Here is a 20,476-nt window from a genome sequence, read left to right as displayed (position 1 = left end):
TCATGCTCCTCCTTTGTGGCAGGATCCCATTCAGGCATTTTCAGTTCCATCGGTCCACAGGGAATCCCCATCGAACCTTATCCCACATCACGAAGCGTTGGCTCAGCCTATAAAATATGCAGGTCAAATTAAATACAGTGCACCCTCAGTGAAAGTGAAGCAATGCAGCTCACAGGAAATCCCCTCTGTTTTGCCCCATATTTGTATGAGTAAAATTGTCATGTGCATTTGTTGATCTCGAGGAAGATCCGAGGGATGGAACGTTGTCAGATTGGAGATAAAAATGCACCTGAAGTGTGCAACATCGCCTCCATTCACTGTGTTGTCCCAATTTCTTACTTTGTAAAGCTGCTGTAAGTGTTATACTTTTCTTAAAATAAGTATTCAGTAGTTCTATATTGCACCAGTAATCACTGTTATAGAGTGTTCGGTCAGTAACCCAGGTCTCTCCTCCTCCTCCCGCTCATGCAGTCAAAGAGAAAAGACATTTTCAGGAACTCCATAAAGAGGCGGTCCTGTCTTCTTGTGAACACGCAGAGAGCACGATCCTCCTATTATGGTACCTACACCGGCAATAGCCGAACAGGGAAAGCTACCAATTCTAACACTCCAGATGACGGCTTATACTACCAAACAGGCCAAGTGATGACAAACACTTGAAGAAAAGAAAGAGGCAAAGAGTGCTGCCTCGGAAAAAAGAAAGGGGTTGTGCAAGCAGGAAGTTTGCTATAATGACGACAACACTTAAAGCGGCTATAACACAAAACGAACCCTTTAACTACGATGGATAAAATGGCATCAAGAGTTTGTTTGATGATCTGAGCCCAGCCGGTTTAAATGGGATCCCATGAAATGAGGGGTGTGCTGGTGGATTTCAAAGATAAGATAGAGGATTGTCTATCTGAGCTTTGCCACCTTCTCTCTACCGCTCTGTTTCTGCGGCGTTAAAATTGAAACTTTAATTCTCTGATTTTTTTCAAGTCGCACAGGGCGATATCAAAGTGGACCCGGCCTCACAAACGGCCGCAACTACAAAGAAGAGCTTTTCATTCCTTGTTGTAGAGCTGAAGCTTGCTTGTTTGTAATGGAGTGTACTTGTTGACCTGATTTCAAAGTTTACCAGAAACATACTTTTTTTTTTTTTTTCTATTTTCCTCCGGATGCTCTCCTGTTTAATACATTTTTCACCAAAGCCGAAGCATGTGCAAGGTCTTTTGATTTTATTATGCCTGTAGTGATGAACTACCCCTAAAATTAGCTTCACATTCATTTCGAACTCACCTTTTGTCTGTCCCTGGTACAATTTACTTGTGCGTCTCTTTATTTTTTTGCCTTTTGATTGACCTCCTCGTGCTGTTGTAATCTGATGATGTTTTATGCGTTTGCATTGGGGGAAAGAAAGACGCACTGGGCAAGAGTTAATGTTCTCTGTGATGTGTGTTTGCTCTCAGTTCGCATTCCAACCATAACAATCTGAATCATCAGTTAAAAGGCTGCTTTGGTGTGTGTTTCCAAAAAAGATCTTGCGTTTTATCCAGAAATGCGGCGAGGAGGAGCAGCTCAACTTGTAAAAACTCGGTAACTCCACCATCGGCATGGGAAAAAATGTGCGGTCGGGGCCGGTGCTGTTCCACACTGTTGGTGTGTGTGTGGACATGTACATCCACTGTATCGCCTCCCTGTCAGAGTGTGTGTGTGTGTGTTATGTGCTTTCAGGTCTTTGGGCTGTACCTCCATGAGGTTAAAGTACCATGGTTTCTCACGCTGGTCAGGAGAGCTCGTAAAAAGAGTCAATGAGAGGTTGATGTCATTCACCAGACCGCAGCTGGGCTATTTGTGACTCCGTTAACGAAAGAACGGCTGAATGGACAGATGAACTCGGTTTTGGGGTTTTATACAGTAAAGTCGTACGGATCATCTAGCTGAAGACAGATCTGTTGACCTGTATTAATGCACGAACACAAACCCGCTCTCTTCCTGTCTTGTTCTGATGTGTCCCCTTTCCCCTGTGTTAGGCCAAAGGAAACATCTCAGCAGCTATTAAAGCGGGTTTGGGCTCTTTATGAGTGGCTGTAATGTTTTTAGTGAGCTGTTATTACACAGTGTCCAGTTTCAGGCGCTCCGCTGATGTATCGTCTAAAAACCTGCACTGCACCGAGCTTATTGATGTGGCTTCGCTTCCAGCAGCATGAAACAGGCAAGCTCCATCTTTCCTCCCTCTTGTTGTCCCTCTCTTATTTCCCTTTTATTTTTATTTTAGTCTATATCTCTTGTCTTGTCTCCACACATTTCCGCACACTTTTTTCATTATTTCTGTCTATAGAATTTCCTTACTTTGTCCATTCATCCTTCTTTCCTCCAGCCTCATCCTGACAGTTTTCGCCGGCGTCGCATCTTGCAGCTGAAAATCTTTGTTTTGTGCGATGTGTGTGTATGTGCTTCTGCAGGCCTACGAAATCAGCCAATTCTTCACTATCAGTATCCCAAGGGGCATATGATGGCATGGAAATTTGTTCAGCACAGCCCCTAATAGTCCTGCAGTAACCGTAGTCTGTGGCAGCTCTGGAAAAGGCAGTGAGAGTGAAGTGGAGGGAAGATAGGAGAGACGGGAAAGAAAGAGAGAGAAGAATGTGGAAAACTGCATCACAAATGGCATAATGCTTAGCATTTAGATGCGAGGGCAGATCCATAATTCATGTTGCTAATGAAAGCTAGGAGGTAGCCAGTGAGTGTGGAGGGGACCATGCTGATCAGATGGGAGGTAATAGTATTACCATACAGATAGAGTTAATGTGCTCCCTGTGCCACACCCCCTCTCCTCTCCTCTCCTCTCCTCTCCTCTCCTCTCCTCTCCTCTCCTCTCCTCTCCTCTCCTCTCCTCTCTTCTCATTTCCTCCCTTTCTCCTCAACCTTTCCTTCCTCTTCTTTTTTAAAATTCAAATACACTTTATTATATATTTTATTGAATGATCACCTTATATTATTGCCAAGCTAATTTGCCTATTTTTGAATAATTATGACATAATATAATATCTTTATAGTATATTGTAGATATAGGTAATAATTCGAAGATGTAATATGTCTTGTCTCATATCACTTGAATCTCCTCTCCTCTCCTCTCCTCTCCTCTCCTCTCCTCTCCTCTCCTCTCCTCTCCTCTCCTCTCCTCGTGCCAGCAGCTCCTGTCCCACCGCCTCCACAGGCCCAGTTTGCCTTGGCCTCTCACCACAGAATATAGACTGAATGATTTGCTCCTACTCTGTTAAAAAGAGCTGATATTGGCAGGAAAGGATGTTGAAAGAACGCATGCCATCCGCAGGAGACTGGAAAAGCAGTGAGAGAGTGTGTGTGTGTCAGTGTTCAGGGTAGCAGGTGTGTGTTTGTCAATCTGCCTGTGTCCTTGTGTAAAAGTATGTACATGTGTGTTCCTGCGGTCACTGACTGGGACAGACACGGGGCCCCAGCAGGTAACTGGGCCCAGACTTCTGTGAGTCATTTGGCTTTGGTGACAGATGTGTGGCTGCGGGCTCTTCTGTGGCTGTGTCAGAAGCTCAGCCAGAGTCGTTTTTCGCTGTAGAGAAGGACCTGAGAGATTGGATTCCTTTTTTAAGATAATTTTTTTTGCTACAGCTGGGAAAGATAGAGCGGTTAGAGACTGGAAAGACGGAGGGTAGAGAGAGCCGGATTCCTACTTGCGACGACAGTGACGAGGATTTGGAAACATACAGTGTCACTCACAGCGCTGTGTAAACTGTACATTAATGCTATCTTCAAAGTTTGGTTCAAAAGGCTACTGAGTGTGAAGCCAGCACTCTGCTGTTCTACAGATAAGACTGGTTTTGAGTTCTCACTGGCAAAGTGTCAGAGGAAAAAAAAAAGGTAATTTCAGAGAGAGGATATTGCAGGTGTTCAGACCCCTGATCTGAGTGTGAAGTAGAAAGGCCTGGCCAGCACTTACGACTTGGCCTTCATTTTTAACAGATGCACTCGCAAACAGAGCGTTGTGAGGAAAGCGACGCCCATGGGCACATCGGCCAAGCAGAAAGGAAGTCGGAGATGTGGTTATCGGTTCTTTTGATGAAGCCACAGAGGGCTAAAGGGCCCATAGTTGAATACGTTGCCCTCTCCCGCCTTTTTGTCTGTCGAGACTGTGATGGTCAAAGACCCTGAGACTTCTAGCTTCAAACTGCCTGCATTTCAAAGGGTCCATTCAGGCAGTCACTGCGTCAGTCTGTCAGTCAGTCCATCACTTAGTCGATATAATGATTCTCTCCGTCGCTCTGAGGTCCTTATGCCCATTGGTTATCTCTCCAGGCTTTCTCATACATTCATTTATGAGCTCAGCCCATTCTGTCCGGGGAGGACTCTGATTGGATTGTCAGATCTCAGTTTTCCTCTATAACTGTTCATCTCATCTCCATCTTTCACTCATGCTTTCTCCCTTGGTCCTCTAACTGAGACTCTCTAAACGGTTAAGAGCCATCCACCTTATATATCGCCTTCAGCTCGCTTGCAGACCTGCGTATCAAGGGACAGGGAGGTTATAGATTGCGTGGATGTCTGTATATTTGCATGTAAGGGCCTTTGTGTTGCTCGTATAGGTATGGACATACAGTATGTGTGTTGTGAAGACCCTATGGCCTATTTAACAAGAGCCAATCTAAGTAATGAAAGGAGTGAGAAGGGGATAGGGAGTGCATTGGTGGGAGGCAGTGGAGAGAGAGAGGGAAGGAGCACTGGGTCCAAATTATAATACAAATCATATCAAGTCAATCATAAAAGCAGTTGAGATTTACTAGTTTCATTTCACTTCCCGAGATTCTTCAGTTTAATAGGGCAGCTGGGAGAGGAGAGAGCAGGATTGCATGGGTGAAATGGGAAGTGCGTGCGTCTGTGTGTGTCTGTGCGTGCGCACGCGCGATCTATGAATAACCCTCCACAAGCCATCTCAACCGCTGGCTCACAGGCCCCTAGCTGGAGATAGAACAGCAACGTCTTACAGGCATCTATTATTGAAGAAGCTGAGCTGGTAGGAAGGCTACCAAACCCCTGTCCAACTGTAAACACTGGGAGTGAAAAAAAAATAATAAAAACACCCCTGCAGATACCTGTCCTGTAAAAGAATACAAGATTTAAACAACACAGTACATTTACAGGGCTCATGAATTTGTGTCATAACCCTTTTTTTATTAAATAAAAAAAGGGTTGAGGGTTCTACCTGTATAGATTTTTTAATTTAAAACTCAAGTCAAGTGAGTCCTTGACAAACCAGTCTCACCACAAGGTCCATTTAATAGCTTTTTTGGAGTTTTTGATCAGTCACACAACTTTAAGTTTGCATAACTTTCCCAAAGTGCTCAGAAGATGGAAATTTGGAAAATCTACAATCTATTATTCCAATGAAAACTGGACAGACTCACACTGCTAAGGTTGATTAAATTTGTCTCATAACCTTCCTCTTTATTCAGTATTTTACCATTGGATTTAGGTAGAAAATAACATATTTGTACTCATGTCTGTAGCTTGTTCTTAAAGAATAAAATACTTAGTCTCACAAATCAAACAGTTTATCAGATAATTGCATCGCAAGACTCTCTACTGAGTTGCTCAGATGTCATGGAAATAAGGCCTCCTAGTCTTTTTCGACAGTATGTTTATTGTTTTAACTTATTTTCCATTTTGGCTTAGAAGTCGAGAGTGAAAGTTCTTTCTTGATCTTGGAAATGCGAGTTGATGAAACAATCTCGCCAGAAGGTCCTCATAGTGGCAGCTGTGGAGCTTCTATTCAATCACACAAACTTCCTCAGCTCATGGAGTTTTACCTTAAGTGCCAAGAAAGCAGAAATCTGGAACATCTACAAATGTCTAATCCCACGACAACTGGGGAAACTCAATCTGCTTATGGTTGACTGTGCGATCGGTTATTGAGTGGATCTTGTTATGAGATCATTTTCTTAACTTGTTACTGTGAGTCCTGTGAAACCCGCAGAAACAATTGTACTTTGTGATAAATGGCAGGCAAAACCATTCCACAGTTACAGAGAACAACTTCATCACAGTAAGCTCATTGAGGCTTTGCAGAGGGAAACAAAAACATCCTTGGCTCTAGTACAAGCTGCGTTCTCTCTGTGGAAACACCAGAGCATCTCAAGACTGTGGGTTGTCATTTGTGGAACCTGGTTTTCAAGTGAGGTAGTGAGGACTTTTTATCTTTTTTTAAGCTTTCTCTCTGCATTTTTCACTCAACTTCAGGAGATTGTTTTCCAGGTTTCTGGCAGCTGGGGTATTTTACTTGGCTGTTCTTTTAAAGCAATACTTAAACCAAATATCAAAGTGTTGAAAACAGCGTTCACTTAACCCTCACCTTGGGGAAAATGTGAAATGCTTCGTTTCAAGCAGGGTTCCCTTCATATTTTAATGTAGTATAATGCAAATAGAAGAGATTCAAAGGAGGAGTCTGTCTGAAGTATTTATATTTGCGTTCACCTATGCATGACTGGCTGTTTGCCTATCTTATCGCTCACAATCAGTGTTGTGATCGTGTATGTGTGCATGTTTACACATGGACACGCCTATTGTTTGGACATTGAGACGTTCATTGTTAAGCTGTCAGAAGTGTCTGAGCGGGCAGAGATGGACATCAGTCTATGTGACAGCCAACGATCCAACTGTCAGACCTCTCCATAGACATCCCTACTCCATCATGTTGCCATAGAGAGAAGTGGTAAAAGAAGACTGGAGAGGGAGGAGAGAGTGATGGAGAGGACAGGAGAGTGGAGGAGATAGTTTGTTTAACTTGAACATTAAGGCCGCGTGATATAGTTGTAATCGATACCACAGTGTTAATATGGGTATTTTCCATAGCGGGATACTGTATATATCACAATATAGATGAAAATGTTTCTGCGCTTGTTTGTTCACTTCCGTTGGTTTCGTTCGTGCCCTGATAAGTTTTAGTGTTGCCTCAGACATTAACTGCATCACAACTACTTACGATTAAACACACCATCCTCAGTGTGCCTGGCACCTCTTTTCATCTGTTTTGATCTGCAGGATGATGAAACCACATTCACACACTTGCACTGATTCGTGAGCCACCTGCTCTGTCAGCCCTGGGGGGCTATCAATTAGCATTCTCACAGTCCTTTTTTCCCCCTCTGCACACATGGGGCAAATAGAGCCGCATACCAATGTGATACACCTAATAAGAGCCTACAGGTGTTGGAATATCCTATATTGAATACTAGCAATCAAATACAGATGAGATGAGATGAGCTCACAGGCCACAGCACTGCTTTAGTTTAGCTTCTGTCTCGTACTGCACATATAGATTCAAATATGAATCTAGTTTCATGTTTTTTTAGTTATAACAGAAGCAGAGTAGCGAGTAAGTCCTTGGGATGTCTGTCTAGTTTCCTCTTTTTGTGTGTTTCTACATGTAGAATGGATGGGAAGGATTGCTTTATGAAAGGGTTGAAGACCTTGACTGACCTGTCCGCCTTGAATCCTTGATTCAGCTGCTTCCTTCCACAGGTCCAGGCCGATCATGTGGGTTGTGTGTTTTTTTTTTTTTAATAAAGGAAATAAACACCTGAGTAAGTTGACATTGGCCAGCGCTATCTTGAATGGCGGTTCAGCTCACACTGTTTTCTTTTCAACCTTTTGTGATGTTTCATAAAAAGCGGTTTGTCTTGGCTCCATCAAAAGAAGCTCAGGTGTCAGCAGTGGACCTCTGGCTCTCAAAATAAAACTTTTTTTTCCCCTTCAAGGTAACCTTATTGCTTTGTGCTTCCATTCTAAATACTTTTCTGGTATGCGGTCTCATTTTTAAGTTGTAAAATGTTTGCCACACTTGAAAATTATGCACCATCAACACTGTTTGGCAGCGCAAAATCCTAATCAACTGAATAGAAACCCAGTAATCATGCTGAATTTATCAATCAACTAGTAGAAAGAAAATATACTTAGTTGCTCAGATATCAAGCAGGTCTGAGTAAGTATGTGGGCTTTCTGTTTTTTTTACTGCTGTCTCTGTCTATGAATGCCACTCATATCAGTGATTGTTCTTTTATCATCTTAAATTAGAACATAATTTGTGTGATGGGACATTTTTTGTGCCAGAAGCCTCAATTTCTTTGATGGATGGAGGTGAAGGTCTAAATCTATGTTGCAGTTTACGCTCCAGAGGTTCCCATAAAGTTTCACAGTTGTTTAAATGAAGTGATTTGTGTTAATAGCGACGCTCTCGAATTTGTTTTGGAGTGCGGACCGGATGGGAGTGTATGGGAGTCTAACTATCTGGGAAACATCATGAGGAAATGGTGTGAACACCACTGGGTGTGCTTAATTCTGCGAAATGGCCTCATATTCTTCGGCTTTAATGTGATTTTGCAGAGCAGTCATCAGAGGTGGTTACACCTACAAGATGACTTCCCACAACCACGCCACAGAAGAATAATACATGAAGATGGAGGCGCTAAACTCTTTTGCTTCAGGTGCAGCCAAAACACATACATTTTCACTCGGAGGAATGGTTGGTTTATTGGTGGCTTCAATGCAGCGGTAGAAAATGAATCTTACAATTGAGTGAGCAACAATTTATCCGCTGTGCACAAAGAGCCGAGATGTAAAATACTACTAGTCAATTGCAAAACACAATGCTATCCAACAGAGTCTTGTTTGGGTAGTTTGAGAGAGTGTTTTTGCTCGAGCTTCGTTGATTGGCAGTATTGATCCTGTGTATGAGCTCTCATAGCAGATGCAGTCATGTGTATTAGTTCGTACTGTAGGCACCAGTCATACCTGATCGCACGTCACACTGACCTTTCTCTGTGATTTGACACAACTCCATTTTCAGTACTGACACACACGCATATTCCACCAGCACATACTGACCTTTGTTTGATATGTAACAGTGTGCTTATTTTCCATAAAAGCCTGTAGCAGCAGCAGTCTGGAACAAGAGAAAACATGAATTCGGAGAAAATAGAGGGGAAGAGCGGGGGAGGAAAACATTAAAGAGAAAGGTCACATGTGGCTCAGAGAGCCAAGATCTCACTGCCCTCAGCAGAAGTCTTGTGCAGTGGGTGAGCCCTGTTCTGCCAGGTAAGCCCAGGTGTGGACTTCTCAGAGCCATTATTAATTTAAGAACAGCTGGAAGATCTAAATATTGAATAAAAAGAAGATGAATAACTTTAGGGTGCTCACCGTTAATGGCTGTGGTACATCTGTGGTCCTACACACATCCAGCCTGTCCTCCATTTCAGATTTAGACCAAGGAGCCACATCTGTGATTAAGTGCCCTTAAGTGCATTTTTTTTCCTCCCTTTTTTGCCCTGTTTTTCCATTTTAAATTCCCTCTACAGAGGGTCTGTGTCTTGGCCTGAGTAATGTGCTGGTACTCTGGCTGCAGAGGACCTCTTAGATAGATCACATGCTGTGCTGAAATGGTCCCTTTCACAGCGGGCTGCGCCAATTAGACTCCAGCTGATACTTTGGCATTATTGACCGATATTGGATTATCTAACATACATTGGTCTTGCCTATTGGCATTGTTTAAAGACATTTGTTAAGTGGTAAATTGGAGCACTTTATTGGAAGCATATATATATATATATATATATAGCTCAAAACACACCCACCCAATCTTGATGAAGCAGGATAATGTATAATGCTCATTTTCAGGTTCATAATTTTATTTCGGGTTGCTACTAGAATAAGTTTACAATGTTTTAATGCTCAAGAAACACATCCATTTTCTCTTACTGTCTGCAGCAGCACTGTATCCCCTTCGGTCTGAAATGCTCTGTTTTAGCTCCTGTCTCTTTAAGCCCGTTAAGTGTTGTCTGGGAGAGAGGAGCTTCTGTTGGCGCAGACTCTGACTTTTTATTTTTTATTTTTAAGACCTTTTGCATGCACAAGAACCTGTATTACACACTGAAGGGAAGGAATAAAACAGAAAAATCATATAAGGTCTCCTGTAATAAAGGGTTTTTGTTTCTGAAATATAAACTCGACCTTTGATTGTTCCTCCTTTAATCATAAATAATAATACAGTGAAATACTTGAAACCAAGATTTTGGAGGGACGTACATTTCTCAAGTCGATTTTAATTTTCTTTTATGTGTTTTTTTTCATACATTAATTATTTAAAAGTTGTAACATTGGGTCTTGTTCCAAGTGTATTGTTTGTGTTGTTTCTGTCGTCCTTGATGTTCAATGTCTTCGCTCAGACATTGCTCTATCACAAAATGACAATAAGAAATATTGCAATCTGATTTTTATTAATCTCAAATATCAATTCGGGCTGTTGATCAGAACAACTCATTTTCAGAGGTAGCAATTCATTTATTGTCAGCAAAACAGTTCAGCTGAATTAATAGACAGAAAACAAGAACCTTTCTCAGCGGCACTCTATATTCTGCTCTCGCCTGCATATTCATCTGACCATTAAATTTCAGTTGGAAGAATGGCGGCGTGCTTTTCCTGTCTGCGCTTTATCTGTATTTACATTCATTTGATCCCTTCTCCACCAGTTTGAGTTTATATTACAGAAAAGTGGTAAATGGAATTGGAGAGAGAACGAGAGAGACGATGAGGGGCGAGCCTGATCGAGGGGTGAACAAGAGAGAGAGGCGGTGGATGTCATTTGCTCCCACCTGATGCGTGAGAGAAACACTTGTTTTCACTCCTGCCAAATGACTGTCAGGCTCTGTGAGAGAATTTCATCGTTCTGTTCTATCCTTGTCATTAGTTCACCTGCCTCTTCAGCCCGCCCGGTGATTGTCTCTGATTGGCCGTATTTATCTCTGACTACCGTGGCAACCATTAGCGTTGGTGGTGTGGAGAGGTGGCAGTTTGACTAATCAGTTGTATCTGCCCCAGCTCTAACGCTCGGTGTGTGTCTCTCTGTGTGTATGCTTACTGTACAACCGCATAACAACTTTTTTGATTGTCTGTGTGTCTCTTTGTGTGACTGCTGCCAAGAGAAGAAAAAAAAATTACGAAATGGAGCAATCAAGGTGGTAGGAAAGATGGAAATTCACAGCAAAAAAGGCCAAAGAACTGTGCTAAAGGCAAATGGATGTGTTGGTTGTGCAGAGAGAGAGCCAAGCTGCTTATCAGTCCGACTGTCAGCGGCCCGGGCCAATCTCTGCCCACTCTTTTTCTGCTTCTCACTACCTCGTAGTTCAATCTGGCAAGTCCCTGGGGTGTTCTTCAGCAACCCCCTTTTCACCTACAAACCTACACATTGGCATAAATGTATAAAAGCAATAGCTCAAGTACAGAAAAAAGGTATTGAATCAATTAAATATAAATGGAAAGAAATTATGTTGCTATTGTGCCTTCCCACATACCGTATGACTCTGAATCATCATAGAGTTAGATAGGTGACGGCTGCAAAAGAGCAGAAAGAAAAGCAGATAGTGATAGAGGGGAAGGGAAGTGAGGAAGAAGGCGCAGGAAAACTGTGGAAGTTGATAAAGAAGGCCAAAAGGTGTGTGTGGTGGGTAATAATAAGAAAGATAGTCAGAGAGGAGGCATCTTTATTCTAATATGAGCCTGTCTGTGCTTCTGTTCAGCATCCTGAAAAGACGAATTTGCTGCTGTTATTTATATTTATGAATTCATGCCATTTGGCCCAGTGTGAAATGATGGGTCATTCCTGCGCCACAAGAAGAGCTGGTGCTGAATTTACAATCACCCGCACCAACCCGCCCTCCTCCCCGTCCCCACCCTCCACTCCCAGTGTTTCTCCTCCTCCTCCTCCTCTCCTTATTGCACACGCCTGGATCTGCTGAATATGGATGGAAGCAGAGGGAATGGGAGGAATAGAGAGGGATGGGGGAGAGAGAGAGAGAGAGAGAGAGAGAGAGAATGTTTCTCTGACTGAGGTTGCGTCTGTCACCAGTTTCTCACCTAAGGAGATGTGGCACGAGAATTAATGGCATTCAGCAGCATGGTGAAATAGCTGCTGGCAGTGTGTGTCTGAGTGTCTGTGTGCAAACTACACATGTGCAGCAGGTGAGGTTCAGGATTCAATCCCTCGAGAATCTCAATCAGCGAACACGCACTCGAGTGATTGACCAAGGCTGTTTTCCCTCAAAAGGAATAATGAATAAGGTTGGTTGTGGACACTGAAAGAGTCCTTGAAAGAGTCGTAATTTCCACCTGAGTCCTGCTAATTTTTGCTTCATTTAAACTGGATGATTGTCTTGCGTCTGGCATAACCAAGCTTGCACCCACTTTCATTTAAATGTATTGTTTTTCACACAATGCGTTATAAGTAAAAGCCATTGTATTGCTATCAGAAACAGCTGGGGAATGTGGCTAACAAAGGAGACACGCACATTCCTGGTTTTAATGGTGATGGATTGGTGCTTCTGATGAACAATGGCCATCATCCAAGACGTGCATCAGGTAGTGCGGTGGTTAATTGTAAAACTTTGTTTCAGTGCGTTGAAAGATGGAAAGTAACTTTAGTATAAGTCATCAGAATATTACTTTTCAGTTACAGTAGCAGTCTTGTGGTATACACTACACACAAAATAGTTTCTACTACCTTAAAGGCTGGTAAAGGAAAACTTAATGGGGCATTGAGGTCCTAAATGTAACAAGAAAGCAGTAAAAGTCAAGGAAAGCTGTTGTATCATGATTAAAATATGCCTGTGTAACTCTCAGGGTAGTATTTCACAGCGGTACAAGCCAGCTGGAAGCATGTCAGCAGCTTCAGTTTCCACACAATGACATGTTACCTCAGCGTCTAGCTAGCTCAGCTGGTTCCATCATGCCAGGGGTTGGCGAGGGGTGATATTTTATAGGCATGACTCTGTTCTACCCGCCCAGCCATACTATGCTGACAAAACCTGTAAAACTTCACAGTGCCCACTGCTGCTATTGTGGCGTAAAGGGGAAATGCGTAAGATATGGCCAGAACTTTAGTTTTACTGTTTAAAACAGTAAAAAAAAAAAATGTTACCAACATTATCAACAGACTGTGAAGAAATAACAGTTTCGAGCCCCCTGCAGTTTCAGCTGGGAGATGTAGCATCGAGTTCACTCCGTTTCACAAGCTCTCAAAGCTTTTTTGTATTAAATACGCAAAATATACTCACAAATTGTCAAGAAAGGAAACATTATTATTCTTATTAAACAGAAAAATACAGCCGTACACCTTCTGAATTGAACTTTCTCTGTTATACAGAATGAAGACAAGCTTTATTACCTGGTTTACTCATCGTAAAACAAATTTGTCTTGATTTTCTTGGTCTAATCTCTAGTTTGGTCCAATTATATCCTTAATTCACTGAGGTGTGACAATATTTCAGCTCTGCACGCTGCTTTTCCATGCTGATGACGATTGACCTCTGTCTTGTTCCTCCCAAATCACCTCTATATTCTCTGTTGTCAAATTGGCCTGTGGGTACTGGGTGGCTGCTAAGCCTGGTTACGTTGACGGCGGTGTGAACACTGTCACGCCCTGGGCTCTGACCTCTTAGTCAAGCAGTCTTAGACGGCTGATAGGGCCACTAGCTGCACGGCTAACTGAGCTAACAAGCCAACAGCAGCTAGTAGCTACAGAAAAGAGTGTAGCGAGCAGCACTTTGAAGACACATGAGGAAGACTGTGTTGTTGAAATGTTGTCACACCCATATAGAATACAGAATTGGGAATGATATGGCAGTATGTCAGTGTTTTTTTCCTCTTTTTGAGTACATCATGGTACCCTGCACCTGGGGAAAAAAAAATATGGATGAGTGTTCAGTGAAAAAGCATAAAAAATGTAGCTGGATTTCGATTACGATTCGGACACCTGTGCCATGCTGAAGTGGTTCTCGATGACAGGATGGCACAATAGTGGCTATTCAAGGCTGAGATGTACCCAAACTGTGTGGTGGTGCACCTGCTGCTTTTCAGCTACTCCTTCTAAGAAAGTCACCGTTTGTACCTAAAAAAGAAAATAGGGCCTCTCCTTGAAATAAAGTCCTTTTATTGTGTGTGTGGACCAAGGAGTCAGAAGTCTATTGCAAAGCTTGGTGAGAAATACTGCACTTATTGTAACAGCTTCATAATAAAACCCTTCTTGTGGGTTGTGATGAAACATTTTTAATGTGAACCAATTGGACATGTTGAGTTTGCATTAAGTATCTGAACATTGAAATTACAGTATTTATATGGCTGTTAGGGAGGAGGATAGGAGTCAAACTACTGTAAACTCCAAACCAATGCAACTCTGATGCTACACAGGAGTAAAATAAAGTACTGAAAGCTCTAAGATATGGCTCATTCTCTCTATACCTGTGAGATCATACAATTTAACACAATGCCTCAGCTTTGTTGGGAGTGTAGGACATCATGGATTGGACCTGCTCTCATGCATGACAAAATATATTTTTTTTATTTTAGTAATTTCCTCCTGGGAGGGCACAGCGGCGCATATTGTCATGGCACAGAAAACGTCCTCTGTTGAGCCAGTGGAAAAGAGACATACACTATTACCGTATGTATATATGCAGGCATGCCCTGTGTGTGTTATTTGAGGCATTTTACAGTCAGTGTGCATGACGAAAACACTCAGCACCCCCATGCCAACATACATTACAACATAATATTTGTATTTTTTATTGGATGTATGACAGAAAATGCATTATGGCGTCGAATTTATTGCTCTCTTTCCATATGTATCTGTTTTCTAGTCTTACATGCTGACCCAACTCATCCACGCATGTAATTGTGGTGGTGGGAATGTATCTACAGTACATGTCTGCCTCAGGTTTGTGCTGTATGTATGCGTTTTTACGAGCATGCATTATTAATCACATAGGTAAAAGTCCTCTCTGGAAATTTATTTTTGTATTGTTTTTTTTTTTCACTGTTCAATATTCTGCCCCTGGAGAGATAACAGGAAACTAATAGCTGCTGCAGCCTTGCAGAGGAGGTGCCGTTAATGCGAACGCGCAGACACGCACAGTCGTTGTGTTTGCCCGTCGAGCACGAGCCGCTGTGATGACGCTGATTTTGTTATTGATTGTTTCTGAATATTCTAAACACTGCTTTTGCGTGTTCTCATAATTACATTCCCCCCCGAAAAGTTTTATGTTGAGAAGTATTTATGCGTAGATATTCTGTGAAAACCGGCTACGATGAAACAGACCTAGTCAGAGCAGCAACAGTTGAAATTGCTACTGTTCTTAATTGGCCCAAACACGTGCAATTAACAATGATTGCAATCAACAAAGGCAGCCCAGAGTTGAGCCGCCCAGTGTTAAGGTATGTTATTATAGTCATTAGTGGCTGCAATTACTATTATACTGCTATGCGCCCTGTATCTTAACCACAGTTTTGCATGCGCTGCTTTCCCCCCGGGAGCTGGTTGTTGTGCCGGCAACTTTACTCATTCGTGTTCTTTATTTTGTTGTTTTCATGTGAGGAAATCCATCTCTACAGCAGCTTTCTGTTCTGTTTTCAGACTTTCACTCTCTGTGTGCATCAGTGTATGTGTGTGTGTGTTTGTTTGTTTGTTAGGGCCTTACGACAGTTGTCAGAAGGCTGCCTGGCTTACTCAGGCCGAATGGAAAATAGTGGGAATAATCACTGGGTTTATGGAGATTTACTTTGCTGTAATGTGCAGTGGAAATATTATTTCATAGAAAGATGGTCTTACATGTGCGCACAGACACAGGCTTCTTTTTTAATACATGACTTTTATTATGTTAATATACACTATTTATTTTTGTCTAGAGGAAGTATCCCAGTGCCCAGGACAGAAAGATGGAGAGAGGGTGAACCACGCTGAGTTGGCACATATCATTTCCCTCCCTCTTTTATGGCGCGAGGAGCGCAAACAACAAAACAAGATACCTGAATGCATTAAAACAAAACATCGCCTGCCCTCCCTCCCTGCCCAGCAGCATCATAATGTAAAACAAATTCGAACAAAGCCTTGTGAAATTGAAATAAGCCTCTCTCGGCATCAGCCTTGGAATTAGTTTATTAGAATCTAAAAGGAGCCTCAAAAGACTTAAAACCCCATTTTCACAGGGAAATTAGTTTTCAGGGAAAGATACATTGTTCACATTTGGAGATGATGAGTTGGTTTTGCACAAAGGGGAATCTTTTTGGCGGGGACTTTTATCAGATCAAGTCGCCACAGGTAGCGGGATGTTAGATGCTTTTTTGTTTGTCTGGATTAGTTTGCAGATAAAGCTGAGAATAAACAGCTATTTGTCTGTTTAGACTAATTCCCCTCGCTATAGAAACGTAAGATTGCGTATGTGTGCGAGTGTGTGCATTTACTTTACAAGGTTAAACTGGCATTCTTCTGGAGTTGTCGGAAAATTTATACTGCGTAGCTCATAACATTTTTTCCCCTCAAACTATTACAGATGAGTTGCAAAAGTGCTTATTTCTGCAGGTTGTTTCAGTTTGGAGTAAACCAGTGAGATTCTCCCTGGACTCTTCAGATTTACCTATCTGTACTGTTAATCACTTCCTTATCGGCAATCCAATCCCACAAACTTAAGTTACTGCTGAAACGGCAACATCATCCACTTTTTTGTGTAGTTTTTTATAAATAGTTTTGCATGTGGATTTGCTGGAAAACCTTCCCATCTTTAGCCTTGATGAATTCACATGAGTTGATGTATGTCAAAAAAAGTGCTGCACTAGAGAATTCATATATTCTTACAAGCCGCACTTTCTGTTGTGTTTATTGAAGAAGATGGATGGATGGTCGCAAATATGACAGAGGAAGGAATGGAAATCGGGCCGAGTAATGAGCAGTGATGGACAGATGGATGCGATGAGGATGGAGGGAGAAGCTGAGCTGCTTTTTAGATGGATGGGCAGATGGATGGATGGACGTGTGGCAGGATGGAAGAGTGCAAATTAATGTGTTTCTGAGCGCTTTTTGAGGTAGACCACGCTCGGCAGTGAGGTGAGGATAGGCTTTGTTAAAGGTAGGAAGATTGAAAGAAAGAAAGAGGGATGTAGGGAGCACCCTGTCTGGATCTCCTCGAATGCTTATTGGGTTCTCTTCTCCCTCTCCGTCTAATAAAACCTCTCCCTCGCAGAGACCACAGGTGAATAACAAAGAGCTTATGGCGGCTGTATATTCATTTCCCATGCTTTTAGCCCTACATTTGTATCTGATTATCATTCAGAGAGAAGTAGGGAATTGAAGATGGAGAGGAAATTATTTAGTGAATCTCAAATGCAGACCATGTTCTAGACATTTCATATGGCAGTACAGGCTGTCTGCCATTATAGTATGGCTTTCACTGTTTCTATTTTCCCTTAATTGACCAACATTTCTGGATCAGTTGTTAACAAGAAAATATCCCTTTTCTTTATTGTACCTGTCAATTAAAGTGTCTCAGAGTCTGATGATGATTCTGATAAGAATGGTGAGTGAGCGAGCGAGCGAGAGCGTCTTACCTGAAGATGAATTACTGATGGGCAGATTGTGGAAGTGATTGAAAGGACGAGATGGAGTGAATTAAAGCTGCGGTAGTTGGCAGCGGGATCGTGTCCTCGAGATGAGAATACGTGACGCACGCTGCGAGGTGTGGCCGTACGACATTAATTCACACATTACCATACCTGCTGCACGCATCACACACGGGAGGACATCTGTCCGGCCTCGCTAAGCGTGAGGCAGAAGTGTATGCAAACATACGTCCGTGCACCCTCGCACGCAGAGGTGCGAACCACCTCCATCCCACTCCTGCCTTCTACTCGAACAGTTGACTCATTCCCTCAAAGAGAAGTGGCATTGACAGAAGTATGCAGTTAGGCAGGTACTCTGTAGCAGCAGCAGTGTGTGTTGGTGTGTGTTCGTATTCAGCATACAAAACAAGGGGTGTATCTGCCACCGATGGGGTCCACACTCCCAGCTGTCACGTTATAACAGCTTGTACACAAACTCATTACGTCCAACACCTACTCCTGTCACGTACTGTACACTGGGGGTGCATAACTGTGTGCGAGTGTGTGTGTGTGTGCACGCATGCAAGTCAAGTGTATGAATTCTCCATAATTTACCTGCGGTCGTCTGTGTTCGAGCTTGAGAGTGACACAAGGTGACAGCTTTTGTATATGTATGTGTGCTGCTAGAGTTTGTTGATGTTTGAACCATCTACCTTTCCCGAATGTGTGAGGAGCACACCTTCTGTTATTTTCTCCCTCACTTTTCCCCCTGTGAACGTCTGAGTCACAAGTGAGGAGCAGCAACTCCGGCAGTGATAGTCTTTTTTTCCCAGGGGAAGGCACCTAAGAGGGGCCAGGCTGGAGCATCTGTCGTCAGCTTAAGAAGAAGTCGGTCAGACTGCCAGCCTCTGACAGCCCACAGACTTGGAACCTGTCTGAAAGGTGACACCCAACTCCACCAACCCTCAGCTCTTACAGGCCATTGTTGCTGCTGCGGACCTCTTTGCTGCCTTTGTGTTATGGACACTGGAGTAGCGATGTCCTAATTTAGAGAGACCTCGCAGACATGTGATTGTGTCACTGTAATAGAAAAGGTTGTTCTTAGACACATACAGTACATGGAGCTGCTCTGCAGTCCAAAGTTGGAGGTTATTCACAAATCAGTGGTAACTTCTCGCTGGCCTGTGTAATCTGCAGCCTGACATTTAGAATTGATTCATACATACTACGAATAATGTGGCAGTGATTACTGAAATGGATGAATATGCTCTTGCCCTGCTCTGAGCTGAGATGCCGGAGGTTGCAGAGGAAATTACTATTGTAATTAGTTTAGCATATTTACCACTTATGCTATTACCACTGGATTGTCCACATCTGTGTGCAAATACAGAGAATATTCACAATGACATTAAATTCTACTCTCAGTTCCATTATGTTGCATTTCGCAACTTCTGCGAATACATTTTGTGCCACAGTAGTTACATCTGCAAGTGCATTTATTTAACACATTTTTATTTTCTGGTCAGAGGGAGAACTGGAGTGCGTCTGTGTGTGACTGTGCATGAGGGAGAGATAACGGGAAACTTTTCAGCAAGGCAGAATAGTAGGGAGTCATTGCGAGGCTCTGAAGTGTTTTTGTGTTTTTGCGTTGGTTGCTATTTCAGTCCATCAGTGCTCACCTCTTCATTTTGTTGATTCATAAGTAACATCATTATTTGTTCTGAAGAATCAGCGGCGTGTTATCCGTCTAACAGGGATTGCTCTCATGGTTCAAATGAATAAGAAAAGGTATGTAAGGCAGTGCGCTCATCTTGGTGTAGTCAAACGTGTGTTTATAAGTACATTAGTTTAATGCTGAAAAGTTTGTTTGCATTTTTTATTAGCATTTTTCAGACTCACTATAATCTATTTTACTTTTTTCCAAACTCCCTTGCTGGCTTCCTCTAAACTACAACCCCTTATTGTTCCCCAAACACACCTTCACACAAAGGAGCCCCACACACAGACTGCCACAAAATGTATCCGACGTATAGTGCCAAAATCCCCATACTTTTTTCTGTTTTTCTGGTGTTGCCCTGCTCTGTATTCGATGTTTGTTTGTCCTCCCATAATGTGCTTATCCTCTCATGATTCCTAGTATGCCTAGTTGTGCCTTGTCTTGTCTCCCCTGTTATTTGTTGCTTCACTAAATAGAGGAATAACAACTATCTGAAATGCATAAAAATCCCCTGAAAAGTATTGAAAAAATCCACATGAAAGTATGAGATACCACACAAATGCAATATGCTTTATGGTTGCGGCATACAGAGTGCCCACTTTGGCCTTTTGCCGGTCACGTAACAACATCAGTATAGCTTAAAAACTGGAGTAAAAAATACAAAAAAGGGAAACATCTCTGACAGAGCTGAGGATGTGGGAGAAAAAGAGAACCAGACGGGGGAAGTGAGAGAAGCAGCTTCCTACTGTACTCTTAATGTATTAGAAGCTGAGCCTCCCCCCTATAATGGGACGGGGGGATTAGGGGGATAATCCACCATGTCTTTTCTTTTCCTCCCATCCTCGCTCCCTTTACCTTTTCACTAATTTTCTCCCTCTCACTGTTCTGTCGCCACGAGACGCAGACAAGACAGCGCTAAAGAGAGAATCAGCACAACAATTAGTGTGCGTGCATGTGTGCGAGAGTGTGCGCCTGTGCGTGTTTATGCGAGACAACTCCAATGGGAGAATCTGAGAGGCTGAGAATAATTAGCTCCAGTCTAATGCCAGGTCAGCCTTTTCTGGCATCAGTGTGTATGGCAGGCTTTGTCTTTTTGTGATTGTGCGCGTTACGTTTATGGAATTTCATAGTGCGTTTCTCCGCGAGCGCTTGCCTTTGCATGGTCGTGCCCTATTCTAAACTGTTTACGTTGAGGTGAACGCTGGCAGACAACATTGCGGTTTAGAGTTTATTCTTTCCCACTGCCCTTGACCAGTCTCTTAACACAGAGAGCAGGCAGATAAGAGAGGATTTACACACAATACTAAAGCCATTAGCGTCTGGCTTTTTCTA

The 20,476-nt window shown here is 42.6% G+C and overlaps 1 protein-coding gene across 2 annotated transcripts in view; it reads left to right on the top strand.

Annotated features, from left to right (window-relative positions):
* fbxl17 (F-box and leucine-rich repeat protein 17) overlaps positions 1 to 20,476 on the top strand; it is a 222,909-nt gene that overhangs the window by 111,726 nt on the left and 90,707 nt on the right. The window contains exon 9 of one of the 2 annotated variants that reach the window (XM_084359857.1): positions 3,180 to 3,279. The exons of the other annotated variant lie outside the window; for it this stretch is intronic. Coding sequence (XP_084215983.1) covers positions 3,180 to 3,243 — 64 coding nt within the window. The 3' untranslated portion in view covers positions 3,244 to 3,279. Of the gene's footprint in view, positions 1 to 3,179; positions 3,280 to 20,476 lie in introns of those variants that run through there. 2 annotated transcript variants of the gene reach the window in all.

Source organism: Pagrus pagrus (assembly GCF_965226575.1).
Source record: "Pagrus pagrus genome assembly, chromosome: 8".
NCBI lineage: Eukaryota > Metazoa > Chordata > Actinopteri > Spariformes > Sparidae > Pagrus > Pagrus pagrus.
The sequence above is the reverse complement of the archived record's forward strand: the minus strand, read 5'-3'. Positions and strand labels throughout refer to the sequence as shown.